The following is a 14517-nucleotide window of genomic DNA, read 5'->3' on the forward strand; positions in this document are numbered from 1 at the left end:
TCCCTCCCTTGCCTCCCCGCCCCCCACATGCCTCATTAGATAATATTAAAGCAACAGAGTTTATTACCATTTTTTCAGTGCTCTTACTGTTGGGACTTGAGAGAGTTAATTGCATGTGGTGCAATATAGCCTGTTCTTCAGTACAAGGATATGCTGAACAGTAGCTTTCCATAGATGTAGCATCACAATTGGAGAAGGCCGCAAACTTTTAAGTAGGGCAAGTCACAACAGAGGTACACAATAGGGATAGCTGAGCCACAGAAATCAATCTGCAAATTCAGTGTGACATCGGCTCTCAGCGGAGAAAAAGGTTAGCCTGCAGACTGCGGATAATACGGATTGCATCTGTAAATGTTGACATTGTATGTTATGTTTAATATTTCTGCTTTAGAAGTTCTGATTGGTACAGAACCCAAACTAACACTTACACAATTCTGCTAAATCAATTTACTCGATCAAACTGCTTCACTAATTCTTCACTTACAGTTAACCCTTCAAGCACTGGTATTTTCCAGACTGGCAGCCAAAACATTTCTTAGGAGGAAATACATAAAATATGGTACAACTCCATTTAGCAAAAAATCCCTCTTCTTTGAATGATTGTTTTGTCCCTTGGTATGAAACATTTACTGAGGTAGGTCCCTTAATTGTCTGAATGTTTTTGATGCCCCTGTAATGTTGTGGAAGACCAGAGGAGATGGGTGTGTGTACATGTCGATATTCCGTTACATGCAAGTTGATGGGTATGTGATGGACAAATCCAGCCCCCTTCCCTGCTCAGAGACCTTTTGCAGTGGAACCAAAGTGGTTCTGCTGAGAGCAGAGTTTGGGGACCTGGATATGGGAGTGCAGTTGAAGTAGTACAAGACACAGAGGCAGGGCTTGGGACTCTGCTGCTGCACAGATAATCCCATTCTCTTTCCTTCGCCTCGTTTCTCTTGTCATTTAGGAAGTATCTAGTGCTAGCCCTAATGCAGGGAAGTAGGGGTAGCTGAGTTATGGTTGTGAAGGTGAAGGGAGAAGTAAGTGCTTCATCTTGTATACTCTAGTCCAGTAACTGAGGTGACTTCTGCAGGGCTGCTCTGCAGCCATGCTGTTGCCTGGGGGAAAGGATTTCTCCTCCCCCAGCACCTGTCTCCACTGTTTAGGCCAGGTGCTGGATTTGCTGCTGTGTGCCCACTTAAATAGGTAAGGGAGATGATGCAGTGTGCTCTCTCACTTGTTGAACTTCCCTTTTCCTCTACTGGTGTCACTCCGCCTCGGCATGGCTTGTGCTTTTCACCAAACTATGAACTTTTAAAAACTAAACTGGTCTTGAGTTATCAGATCACAAATAAAAGCATCTGAAAACTTCAAAAAAGAAAACTCCAGTGTAATATAAAAATCTTCTAATCATTACCTCTAATTACAAAAAAAGAGTGAAATACTAAGTGACTGAAATAAAAGAATAATTAACAATGAAATGGAAACTGGTGCCATGGCAGCCTCATGTGGGAAATTATGCTGAGGGAATTCAGCTAGAAATCATAGAATTTCCAAGTGTACGTTTTGGAAAATTAATGACATTAAACAAACACACACATAGAATTTTCCTTAATTTAGTGCTGGAATTCTGATTTCTGATGCTTTCTGGTCAGACTTGAATTCTCCTTTTTTAATGAGCCACAGGGTAGGTGCCACCCATTGAAACTGCTGCTGCGTCCATTACATGGTGAGACGTGAAACAATGATGGATGCTGTTTGGAAAGTTCATTTCTTTAAACATGTGCTGTTTTGTAAAGAGATGGCTAAGAAAATCCCACCTTCCATTGCCTCTAAATTTGATGGCAGCTACTGACAGCCTTAAAGGACAGGCCCCAGGCACTCTCCCATCTGCATGCTGTGGAACTCTGCTCTGCAGTGTCTGTCTCTACTGGTGTGGAGGGTAGGTCTTGGGGCATAATGTAGCCAGTTCATCCAGTGCTTCACAGATTCACGTGCTCATCCCACGGTTGTACAGGGATCATAGCAGAACGCTAGCTTTAGTTATGGCTCATGTGAAGCCACTCTATACAAAACCACCCAGTTGGATGAGGACCTGATGGGTATATCCTCTTTTTGATTCTCTGAGCAAAGCCCTTGTACTCTGCCTTTATGAATCTAGGGGCAAATCCTGCACCTGAAGCTGTGGCAGGTCCCTTGTGGTTTCTCCGAACAAAGGAGATTCAGGATTTTGAGGTAGAAGGGCAATTTCAGGTGGGACATGCACCTGTTCCACAAGGCTCAACTCTGCGGTAATTCCCTGAACTATAGTCTGCTGCAGTGCAGATGGTCCCGTCTTCTCCCATGTGGGTGCATTATGACTGTAGATGCTGTTGTAATAGTGACTATGCATCTACACTGATGAGATCCCCCTCCATCTATCACCACAAACCAGTTACTGGGGCTTGGTGCTATGGCCCCTAAGAATTAACTGAAAGTGTTTTGTTTTGTTTTTTAAAAAGAGAACTGGGCCCCCACAGGAATATAGGTTTTTTTACCTACGGCTAAACTGAGCTGTTGGCTCACCCAGAGCAAGCAGCAATGCATAGCAGCACTACCCAGGAAGAGCGCTGGGGAGAAATTGACTCAGGATTGGTCTACAGTAGAAAATTAGATTGGTTTAAACTATGTTGGTTGGGTGTGAAAAATTCACACCCCTCAGAGCTGTAGTTAAGTCAACCTAAGTCCCTTGTAGCAGGGCCAGCAGTAGGGGTTAGCAATCAAGGCAGTTGCCAGGGGCCCTGCAAAGCTAAATTACATCATATCTACAGATTTCAGAGTAGCAGCCATGTTAGTCTGCATCCGCAAAAAGAACAGGAGTACTTGTGGCACCTTAGAGACTAACAAATTTATTTCAGCATGAGCTTTCGTGAGCTACAGCTCACTTCTTCGGATGCATAGAATGGAACACACAGACAGGAGATATTTATACATACAGAGAACATGAAAAGGTGGAAGTATGCATACAAACAGGAAAGGTCTAATCAATTGAGATGAGCTATCATCAGCAAGAGAAAAAAAACTTTTGAAGTGATAATTAAGATGACCCATAGAAGGTGTGAGGAGAACTTAACATAGGGAAATAGATTCAATTAGTGTAATGACCCAACCATTCCCAGTCTCTGTTTAGACCTGAGTTAATTGTATCTAATTTGCATATTAATTCGAGTTCAGCAGTCTCTCTTTGGAGTCTGTTTTTGAAGTTTTTTTTGTTGCAAAATTGCCACCTTCAAGTCTGTCACTGAGTGGTTAGAGGGGCTGAAGTGTTCTCCCACTGGTTTTTGAATGTTATGATTCCTGATGTCAGATGTATCCATTTATTCTTTTGCGTAGAGACTGTCCAGTTTGGCCAATATACATGGCAGAGGGGCATTGCTGGCAGATGATGGCATATATCACGTTGGTAGATGTGCAGATGTATGAGCCCCTGATGGCATGGCTGATGTGATTAAGTCCTATGATGGTGTCACTTGAATAGATATGTGGACAGAGCTGGCATCGGGCTTTGTTGCAAGGATAGGTTCCTGGGTTAGTGTTTATGTTGTATGGTGTGCGGTTGTATAATCAAAAAGGCTGACAAAGGAGGTGCTGTCGTCATCTTGAATAGGTCAGAATATGAACAGGAGGCTTCTAGGCAGCTCTCTAACTCCACATTCTACAGGCCATTACCCTCTGATCCCACTGATGATTACCAAAAGAAACTACACCATCTGCTCAAAAAACTCGCTGAGAAAGCACAGGAACAGATCTGTACAGGCACATGCCTAGAACCCTGACCAGCTGTATTCTGTTTGCTATCCAAGATCCATAAACCTGGAAATCCTGGATGCCCCATCATCTCAAGCATTGGCACCTTAACAGCAGGATTGTCTGGCTATGTGGACTCTCTCCTCAGGCCCTATGCTACCAGCACTCCCAGCTATCTTCGAGACACCACGGACTTCCTGAGGAAACTACAATCCATTGGTGATCTTCCAGAAAACACCATCCTGGCCACTGTGGATGTGGAAGCCCTCTACACCAACATTCCACACAAAGATGGACTAGAAGCCATCAGGAATAGTATCCCGATAATATCACGGCTAACCTGGTGGTTGAACTTTGTGACTTTTTGTCCTCACCCACCACTATTTCACATTTGGGGATAATATATACCTTCAAGTCAGTGGCACTGCGATGGGTACCCGCATGGCCCCACCGTATGCCAGCATCTTTATGGCTGACTTAGAACAACACTTCCTTAGCTCTCGTTCCCTAACGCCTCTACTCTACTTGCGCTACATTGATGACATCTTCATCATCTGGACTCATGGAAAAGAAGCTCTTGAGAAGTTCCACTGTGATTTTAACAATTTCCATCCCACCATCAACCTCACCCTAGACCAGTCCACACAAGCGGTCCATTTCCTAGATACTACTGTGCTAATAAGCGATGGTCACATAAACACCACCCTATACTGGAAATCCATTGACTGCTATACTTACCTACATGCCTCCAGCTTCCATCCAGGACACACCACACAATCCATTGTCTACAGCCAAGCTCTAAGATACAACTGTATTTGCTCCAATCCCTCAGATAGAGACAAACACCTACAAGATCTCTGTCAAGCATTCTTAAAACTACAATACCCACCTGCTGAAAAAACAGATTGACAGAGCCAGAAGAGTACCCAGAAGCCGCCTACTACAGGACAGGCCTAACAAAGAAAATAACAGAACACCACTAGCCATCACCTACAGCCCCTAACTAAAACCTCTCCAGCGCATCATCAGAGATCTACAACCTATCCTTAAAGATGATCCGTCACTCTCACAGATCTTGGGAGACAGGCCAGTCCTCGCTTATAGACAGCCTCGCAACCTGAAGCAAATACTCACCAGCAACCGCGCACCATACAACATAAACACTAACCCAGGAACCTATCCTTGCAACAAAGCCCGATGCCAGCTCTGTCCACATATCTATTCAAGTGACACCATCATAGGACCTAATCACATCAGCCACACCATCAGGGACTCGTACATCTGCACATCTACCAACGTGATATATGCCATCACCTGCCAGCAATGCCCCTCTGCCATGTATATTGGCCAAGCCGTACAGTCTCTACGCAAAAGAATAAATGGACACAAATCTGACATCAGGAATCATAACATTCAAAAACCAGTGGGAGAACACTTCAACCTCTCTAATCACTCAGTGACAGACTTGAAGGTGGCAATTTTGCAACAAAAAAACTTCAAAAACAGACTCCAAAGAGAGACTGCTGAACTCAAATTAATATGCAAATTAGATACAATTAACTCAGGTCTAAACAGAGACTGGGAATGGTTGGGTCATTATACTAATTGAATCTATTTCCCTATGTTAAGTTCTCCTCACACCTTCTATGGGTCATCTTAATTATCACTTCAAAAGTTTTTTTCTCTTGCTGATGATAGCTCATCTCAGTTGATTAGACTCTTCCTGTTGGTATTGCATACTTCCACCTTTTCATGTTCTCTGTATGTATAAATATCTCCTGTGTGTGTGTTCCATTCTATGCATCCGAAGAAGTTAGCTGTACCTCACGAAAGCTCATGCTGAAATAAATTTGTTAGTCTCTAAGGTGCCACAAGTACTCCTGTTCTTTTTACCATATCTACAGAGTCACTGTGGAGAAATGTAATCTGAGTGTTACAGTAATTTAATCTCTAAAAGTGAAAATAAATCACTCTAAAGCAGAGGTTTTCAAACTGTGGGGTGCACCCCTGTAAGAAGGCACAGAGGGGCAAGCAGTGACACCAGGTGGCTTGGGCTTGGGCTTTGGCCCTGGGAAGCAGGGTGGAGGCCCGCTCCTTAAGGGGATCTGGTTCTAAATGATTAGAGAAAGCCAGACAAAACTGTTCCCAACTTTCAAAACACAAAAATTAATCTTTGGGGTGAGAGCAAAGTGAGAAATTTCATCCCAAGGTATATTTATTTACTCCCAGAATATGTGTAAGCTCCTGCAAAGAGGCTTGATGTGAAGATGCTTCCCCGGTTATAACTGGTTTTTCTTAAATCTCCAGTCTCTAGGTGGTTAAAAATAGGTATCTGGTAGGTAGAGATTTTGTTTGAAGAGGAGTCCTTTTAAGTGTTAGTTATCCTTGAGATCTCCTCCTTTTGCAATTGAGTTTTACTGTATCCAGAATTCCAAGTGAAGGATCACCTCCTAAAAATTCACATTTCACCTGTTGCATTTTTGTTTTGTTTCAGACTGATGGACGAGCTCCCAGATTCAGTGATGAAGTGGGGTCCGGCTGGAAGCAGTTGCTGTAAGCGTGATTAGAGCATATACTGTGTATTTTATCATTCCGTCTTAGTCTGTTTATTAGAATAAAGCTTTTAAATATTTTTATAACTTTTGGGCAAAAAGACAATAAGAAGGAAGTAAACAAAAGGAACCCTGAAATTTAATATTTTAAATTAAATTACCAATTCCACTCCCCCTAAGGCAAGCATGATGTAATGCAGCATTATCCCCTTATAGCTGTGATCCTGCAAATTGTAGTGTGTGGGCCCAGCAGTCCACCTGTGTGGTACCTCTTTGAAATTATACCCACATACTAAACTTTGCAGGACTGTGGCCTTGAGCATAAATATTTGACCAGAGATCAGAATGAGCTTGAGTTTTGACCATCAGGATCAGACTGGTAAGCAAGAGCAGACCAGGCAGTATCTTCTGAGTAGCTCAGAGCTGTCAGACACCCCTCAATAGAGAGAGAGAGAGAGTGTGTGTGTGTGTGTGTCCGTTCGCCCGTGTTCTCCCCCACCAAGCCAGCCACTCAGAAGATACTTTTTTTAAAGTTTTCCCATAGTTGCCATTAATGTTTCCAGTCTTTCATGACTTAGATTACATTTCATGAAAGCTTCCTAACTGTAAAAACAGCAGGACAATGGAATAGTCTGCCTCAGGAGGTTGTGGAAGCTTCTTCAGTGGAGCTTTTCAAAAAGGAGATTGGAACTGATTTGGATGGTTTAGACACAACAAATCCTGCATCTTGGCAGGGGGTTAGACTAGATGGATCCTTGTGATCCTACTTTCCCCTGCATTTCCATGTCGTGTTTCACATATACATTTTTTTCCGTCCCACTCTACTCTTTCAATCTCTCCATTTTGCTCTTCTCCACCTCTCAATTTCTTGCTCATCCTCAATTTTTGTTTTCTCCTTTCCCTTATTAGTTCTCTCTCTACTCATCACTGTTTTCCCTTTTCTCCCCACCCACTACCTCCATTGTCTCCCCTCCCCTTTCTTTCCCTCTCCCCACCTAAAATTCTCTAGAATTCTCCTTTCCTCTGCCCTACTACAAATCTCCCTATCTCCAACTATATGAAGCCAAAACAGACAGGGGCTGGCCCCTTCCATGGAATGCAAGGCTGGCTGCCATTTCTTCACTCCTAGCGCATGCTAAGTTGTCCATACCTAGAGACCTAGGAGGTGGAGTAGCCAGATAACAGGTGCTGTTCTGTTCCCTTTGCAAGAGGCCAAAGAAGGGGTGCCTCCCATGATGCAGAGCTTGCCAGATGTGTGAAGAATTTCATTCCTTTTAAGATGGCAAGAGCAGGGTCCACTTCAAATTAAATTTTATGCTAATCTTAACGCCGTATTTGACAGGTAGATGCTACAATGATTGACACCCTAATAATACTTTAGATCGGCTACCTAGAGATATGAAAACGCTATGGACAGCAGCTCCTCCTGTCTTGTACTCCCCCCGAGCTTGAATGGAGGAGCTTCCATTCAGACACAGAAAGGGGATGATACAGTGGCATTGGTACTAGTCCCTTCCGCACCTCCCAGCTTAGGTTCCCCGTTGCTTACAGAGCAAAAATGTCCAGGGCCTTCATGCCAGTACGAAAAATGTTTTTTAGTAGCAGAAGGTAAAAAAAATCTCACCTTTGTATAGCCCCCATCACTGAGCAGCATGGAGCACCTCACAATCTTTAATGTATCCTCATAGCAGCCCTGTAAGGTAAGGATGTGCTATTATCCCCATTTTTACAGATAGGTGTGATCTGCAAAGGTACCTAGGCTTCTAAAAATGGGACTTAGGTTCCATCTCAGATGAATGTCTTAACCACTAGGCTATGGAATTTTCAGCTGTGGGGCTCTCTCAATTCTTCTAGTGAAGTTGTTCTACTTCAATTAAATAGTTGAATAAATATTTTTAGTCAGAGAATTAGAATAATTCTGTAGCCTAGTGGCCGGGGCACTCATCTGAATGGCGGCAGATCCCTGTTGAAATCCCTTCTTCATGAGAAGCGGGGAGCTTCCCACATTCTGGGTGACTACCCTAGCTGCTGGGTTATAAGGGAAGTCTGTGTGAGCTTGCCTGAGGGCCCTGAAACACACCTACTTGATTGGGACCCACATGTCACTTAGGTGGAAGAACTTTTATCTTCTATCAATTAATGGATTGCTAAGAAGAGATAGGCAACTCCCTGCAGCCCAGACTTAAATGCTAAATTCTGTGAGCTTAGCACATACCTCTTTCATCTCCACCTCCCATTGGCTAGTTGAGCTGGCTCTCTGCCTAGTGTGCTGGCTTTGTGCATTGCATTCTAAGGCACCTGTCTTTCCCCTTTTATTGTATAGTAGCCGAGGTGCCTGACTCAGGCTTTCTGGATCACAATGATGCTACTGTGATTTTCCAGGGATTTAGAAGTGTCAGTCAGCACTGCAACATCTACATCCTTTTGTGGATCTGGGCCCAAGAGACAGAGGCCAAGATCCACAAAGCTATTTAGTGTAATGAGTTATCTATGGGTTTCTTATGAGTGCTCTCTGAGCCTGAGAAGTGCTGCTGAGCCACCCCTTAGCCTGATTACCTGAGGGCTTCATGTTAATCAACCAGGATTCCGCCAATCCATAGGCACAGGTCTAACCAGATGACCCCAAGACTCAGGATATAAGCTCCCAGTGAGAGTAGCTACTCCAGTCTGCTCAGCATTGCTACCACACTGGTAGTTCTGACAGACTGCCACTTGGTAGTTCTGACAGACTGCTCCAGCTCCTTGGAGTTGAGTTCTCTAACAAGGCCCCCTCTTCTGCCCACATGTAGCCTGGCAGCCTCAGGCTGTTGCCTGCTGCACGTAGAGCGTCCCAACTGTACATGAGGCAAATTACACCCAGCTTGTGTGAGAGGATTGTGTTGCCACTAGCAATTTAATGGATGCTGAATTTGCTAAAGTTCCAGTGCACAGGAAGCGCACCCTTGATCTAGTGTAAATGGTCAATGGTAGCATGCTGTCCTGTGAAATCATGCCCCTCCAGGTTGAAATCCAAGATTTTCTAGAGACTCTGCAGTCAGCAAACTTTCTGATCATTCTTGGTATTCGCTGGCTGTCAACGCATGATCCACATATCTTATGGAAGATGCTTGAGGTACAATTTGAGTTGTTCTACTACCAACAGTTGTGTCTAGTTAAATCAGGGGCCAAGGAAACAAGGACCAGCACTGAGAAGTCCACTGCCTTTTGTGCGCAGCAGATTATTAATCTCTGCAAAATATCAAGAATTTGCTGATTTTTTACACCTGCATAGACCCAACAATTGCTCCATTGGTCTCAAACTAAGAACTAAAATTCCATTTGGTTGGATTTACTCCTCGTCAGACTCAGAACTCAGAGCCCTACAAGAATGCCTTGATAATAGTCTTGCAAAGATATCCATCCATCCCCATCTCCCACTAGGACCCAATTTTGTTTGTGTGCCTTGAACAGAACCTTGTATGTTTTGCTTTTTGATCAACGAGCTGTTGGAAAGGATTGGTTCTGCCACGGTATTTACCAAGCTTGATCTTCACGGGGTTTACAGTTAGCCCATATTTGGGATGAAAACTGCATTTTGCAGTCCATATTGCCATTTTGAATATCTAGTTATGCCTGTTGTTCTCTCCACTACCCCAGTCACATTCTAGCACTTTGTCGATGACATTTTCAGGGATGTTTTAGACAAGTTCATGGCAATCCACTGAGATGATGTTTTCATCTCAAGTCAAAACCTTTCTGATTGTCTGATATTTGAGTGCCTCCAAGCAAGTGGCCTGTATGGAAAACCTGAGAAGTGTGAGTTTGATCACCCTTCTGATGAAATAGATATGGACCCCCAGAAATTGTCCATGATTGTAGACTAGACAGCCCCAAGGAATGACCACAATGTCCAGTGCTTCCTGGGGTTTGACAGTTTTTAACTGAAGATTAATTCAAGGACTTTTTGAAGGTAGTGAACCCAATTACCCAACTGTTCTGGAAGAACACCACATTTACTTGGATGCAGGAAGCCTAACCTGCCTTTGATCTATTAAAGGAAGCATTTACATCGGCACTTCGGTGTTGGCCACTTCATTGTCAAAGTGGATGCCTCTGATTATGCGATCAGAGCAGTGTTGTCACAGCAGCATGGTCCCCAATACATGCTCCAACCTTGTGCATTTTATTCTTGGCAACTGATGCCCATAGAACAAAACTATGAAATCTGTGACAAAGAACTACTCTTCTAACCCTATGATTCCATGCAGATCCTGGATGCCAAAATTCTCCAAGGGAAGTTCATGTACCTTGTTGATTGGGAGGGTTATGGTCCAGCTGATCATTTGTGGGAGCCAACTGAAAAAATACATGCACTCAATCAGCTTAGAGAATTCCATCAGTTGTACACCAATAAGCCTGGTCAGATCATCTCTGGTAGGCATCTTTTGGGGTAGGGGGAGTAATGTAATCAATAATCTCTGGGCCTGATAAGTCATTCCTGAGCCTGATATTACTTGAGGGTTCCATGTCAGTCAACCAGAGCTCAGCCAGTCCACAGGCACAGGTCTAAATCACGTGACCCCAAAGCCAGGTATATAGGCTCCCACTGAGAGCAGCCACTACACTTGCTCAATGTCACTATTTCACCAGGAGTATCCCTTGATGCTTTAGTAGTTCTGATAGACTGTTTCAGCCCCAGTCTGTGCCTGCTCCAGCCTCATTCCAACCCCATTCTTCACTCCTGCCCTGACCTATTCCTGAAATAAATGGAAGTTAGGAGCTTAAACATCTTTGTGGATCTGGGCCTAAATGACTTGTCTGAAGTCACACACAAGTCCCTGGCAGAACAGGGAATTAAACCCAGGTATTTGAAGTCCTAGGCTAGTGCTTTAACTACTAGAACATCCTGAGCTATGCACTTAGCCAAAATTCAGGGTCTGTATATTGTTTCCATTAGGGGGAGAAATTGATTAGAGACCATTATTTCTTTGATGTTATTCCTGTTTTACAAGAATCTACATAGTTCTGTTTCCTGGAACACAGGAGGAATCAAACAGGGTATATTTTCTGTGTTCACAGTTTCAAGCCTCTTTCACCAGCACTTAACCCCAAAGCTCTCTTCTTTTCTTAGCTTTTTCTGAGGGTAATGCTACCAGTGCTTCTGTTGCAGTGTCTGGTACTTATTTGCTCTCTCACTCCACTTCTCTGGCCCTTTCTTTAAAGGTTTAGAAACCAAACATGTTTGAAGTTCAAAGTATATGCATTTATTCATGTTTCTTTTGCATCTGCATTTCTTAATGTTTCATTGTAAGTATAACATTTTGTCTAGAGAGAAATTTAGGATTTGTGCTCTTAGCAAACTTTCACCTGCATGCTCTGTGCAGTTACTGCAGTAAAAGTACAGAAAACCCATATTACTCAGAGTGGAATGTGCTTTATTTAATATATAAATAATAGTACAATTTAGAGCTAAAAATGCACGTGCTTGGTAAATGTAGTGGAGTTGCGTGCATTGAGGCTGATTTTCCTCTCCCTGGTGTCAGTGTAACTCTAATAGTTCAGCAGAGTTACTCTTGCTGTACAGCAGTATGACTGAAAGAAGAATCAGACCCACTACATTTCAAGGTGCATCTATTCTAAGGTTTTGATTCTTTAGTTGGTAACAATTAGTATTAAACAGTTGTCTTATTTCTTTGCAATTCTCTGTATTCTAGTGTATACTGTACTAACTTAGGATATTCTCCAACATCCATTGAATTCAACCTTAATGCGAGATCAGGTCCTTAATTTACAGATAATCCTGTAAAAACTGTAGTTTGCAGGTTTGCTTATGCAAAAAGTGAGATAGTGAGAAGTTGTACTGCATTTGTGCAGTCCTACCGGACAATTCTAGAATTATGACCACGTCAGCCTCTAGCGTTGTTGTAGATGTCCTGCTTCAACGGGAAGATTTTCTTGCTTTATGTTAACGTGATAGAAGTATAAGACTAAAACATAGCTTTATAAATGATGGAATGGTTTAAAATATGTTCCCATTTCCTTCCCTCATTATCCATAAAACAAAAATCAAGTAGATGACTTAGCTGAAAATCAAGCCCTTATTATCTATGTCCTGCCATTTTTTGGGTGCACCTGGCAGCACAGAGTCCTAGATCTAACTCCTTTGCAATTGAAGCCAGATAGGTACACATCTGAGTGCTACCATTTCCACCTGGAACTTAACTGATGCACAATCCATTGTAGTCGCAAAACTGTAGGCCACATTGAGTCCCACCTACAAATCAGGCCATTAGACCTGTTGAGTTCAACATGAAATCTTTTGTTTAGGCTACAAAGATAAATATCTCTGATTGTCAAAGCTATTCTAACCGCTACGAGAATTGTGCAAAAGCCAACTGCTAGCACTAGGTCCTCCTGGAACCAGTTTCTTCGTATAAATGCGATGAACTTAATTTTTTGACTTTAATAAAGGAAATAACCAAATAGGAATTCTGTCCCTGCATGACAGACTTGTGCCTAGTAATTGCCTGTGACATTTTAGCCACATGCAATCCAGGTTGTTAGGTAGCAGTGAATGTGTTAAGGAATATGGGTGCTGTTAGTATGGAAATGTAAGCAGCACCCATATTTAGAATGTAAGGTCTAAAAAAGGTTTTATTGCTTAGCATTTTATGAGTTTGAAGCAGCTAATGAATGTGTGGCGTGGCTAGTTCTGTATTTTCTTCACAGAAACAGTGTAAAGGTAACCCAAACAGGAAGCTCTCAGTGTAAGGCAAACAATGGCCTTTGTGGGGCATGGTAGGGTGGGGTGGTCATGAGGCATTTGCTCATACTGTTCTTTTCCCCACAGAATTCCCAAACTTAATGTGTATTATATGACATTGGAATTGTGTATAAAGTGAATAAAATACTTCACTTTAAAACTTAGCTTCCCCTTGTCCTCCTTCTACAGTGTTGTGTACACACAGTGGATCTGTTTTAACGTCTTTTACCTTGGAGGTCAGAAGAGATGAATGTCAATACATACTGCAGTTTAGTTTTAGGATTATACTAAAATAATTGCAAGAAAAGTTTTTTATACATACCCAACTGTAGTATTCTGACACTCCTGAAGGCATCTTCACAACTCCAGAGATATTAGCTGGTGATGGTGGTAAAATAATGTTACTGCTGGGTTGCATTATTAAGACCTATTTCCAACAAAACCAACCACTGTCTAGTGACTTATGGGATATTTGCATAATGCAGGGATTGTCAAGACCCTGTAAATCAAAGCATTTTGCTTTCCCGGTAGGTGTTCAAATTATAAAATGTCTGCAAATTAGCATTCAGTATACATAGCAAGAGCATTTTAAAGGTCCTGTTATGATCCAAATATCAAGAAAATCCTTCTAGTTGCCAAATTATCAGCATCTTTGGACTAAAAAGAGACACGTTAGTAGTAGTTTTTAATGCTAGTTAGTGTGGTTTTGTGCAACAATCGTAACATAATGAACAGCATAGGGGATGGCAAGTTTATCAAAATCTAGTCTTTCCTTTTCCCATCCCAAGAAGAAAAAAACTTTGTATTTCGATAGTTCTTTGTTGTGGCTATTGCCTTTTGGTTCTGTTGTATCTTGGTTGTCATTCCCATGATTTTTGTCATCTTGGATTTAAAACTTTTTCAAAGTTATAGGTCCACATCAAATAAAGTTCACTTTTAAAATATACTCCACAGGTGAAATAGCTAAGTTTTTGGCATGTGTTTATGGTTTAACTTATGAGGAAAAGCCAAAGTATCAAGTGCTAAAGAAAATCCTGGTAGATGGACTGAAATCAAGTGGAACTTTTTACGATGGCCCTCTGGAATTTTCCACTGCTGGATGTGCTCTAAATCTCTGTGCTTCTAAAGATCTGAAAGTAAGTAACACAATCCCTTGCAGTTTAGCGATTATTTTGTGAAACCTATTTGATTGTTTTTTTTCCTTTTGCACGAGATGAAGTAGTTTAAGCTCTAAAAATGAGACTGACAGCAATTGTTTTGCTTTAAATACATCACATTTGTTAATTCCTGTTTCCCCTAGCTTTGCTAAAAAGTGGGATGTCAACCCTTAAGGAGGAAAAACTGTCATGAGTCCTTTTGACCTCCAGCCTCTCACTTCAAAGTAGTATGTCTGTGGAGAATCATTTACTTTCAGGATAATGGGGAAGTCAAGGACTTTGTTCACTAACATCTTGA

At 42.2% G+C, this 14517-nt stretch overlaps 1 protein-coding gene across 5 annotated transcripts in view; it reads left to right on the top strand.

The window, feature by feature from the left end:
* The window catches only part of VRK2 (VRK serine/threonine kinase 2), a 72399-nt gene that overhangs the window by 45794 nt on the left and 12088 nt on the right, over window positions 1–14517 (top strand). For all 5 annotated transcript variants that reach the window (XM_030557825.1, XM_030557827.1, XM_030557826.1 and 2 more), the window contains 2 exons: window positions 6263–6321; window positions 14017–14198. In XM_030557825.1, coding sequence (XP_030413685.1) covers window positions 6263–6321; window positions 14017–14198 — 241 coding nt within the window. The remainder of the gene's footprint in view (window positions 1–6262; window positions 6322–14016; window positions 14199–14517) is intronic.

The sequence above is a fragment of the Gopherus evgoodei genome, chromosome 3 (genome assembly GCF_007399415.2).
Source record: "Gopherus evgoodei ecotype Sinaloan lineage chromosome 3, rGopEvg1_v1.p, whole genome shotgun sequence".
Lineage (NCBI taxonomy): Eukaryota > Metazoa > Chordata > Testudines > Testudinidae > Gopherus > Gopherus evgoodei.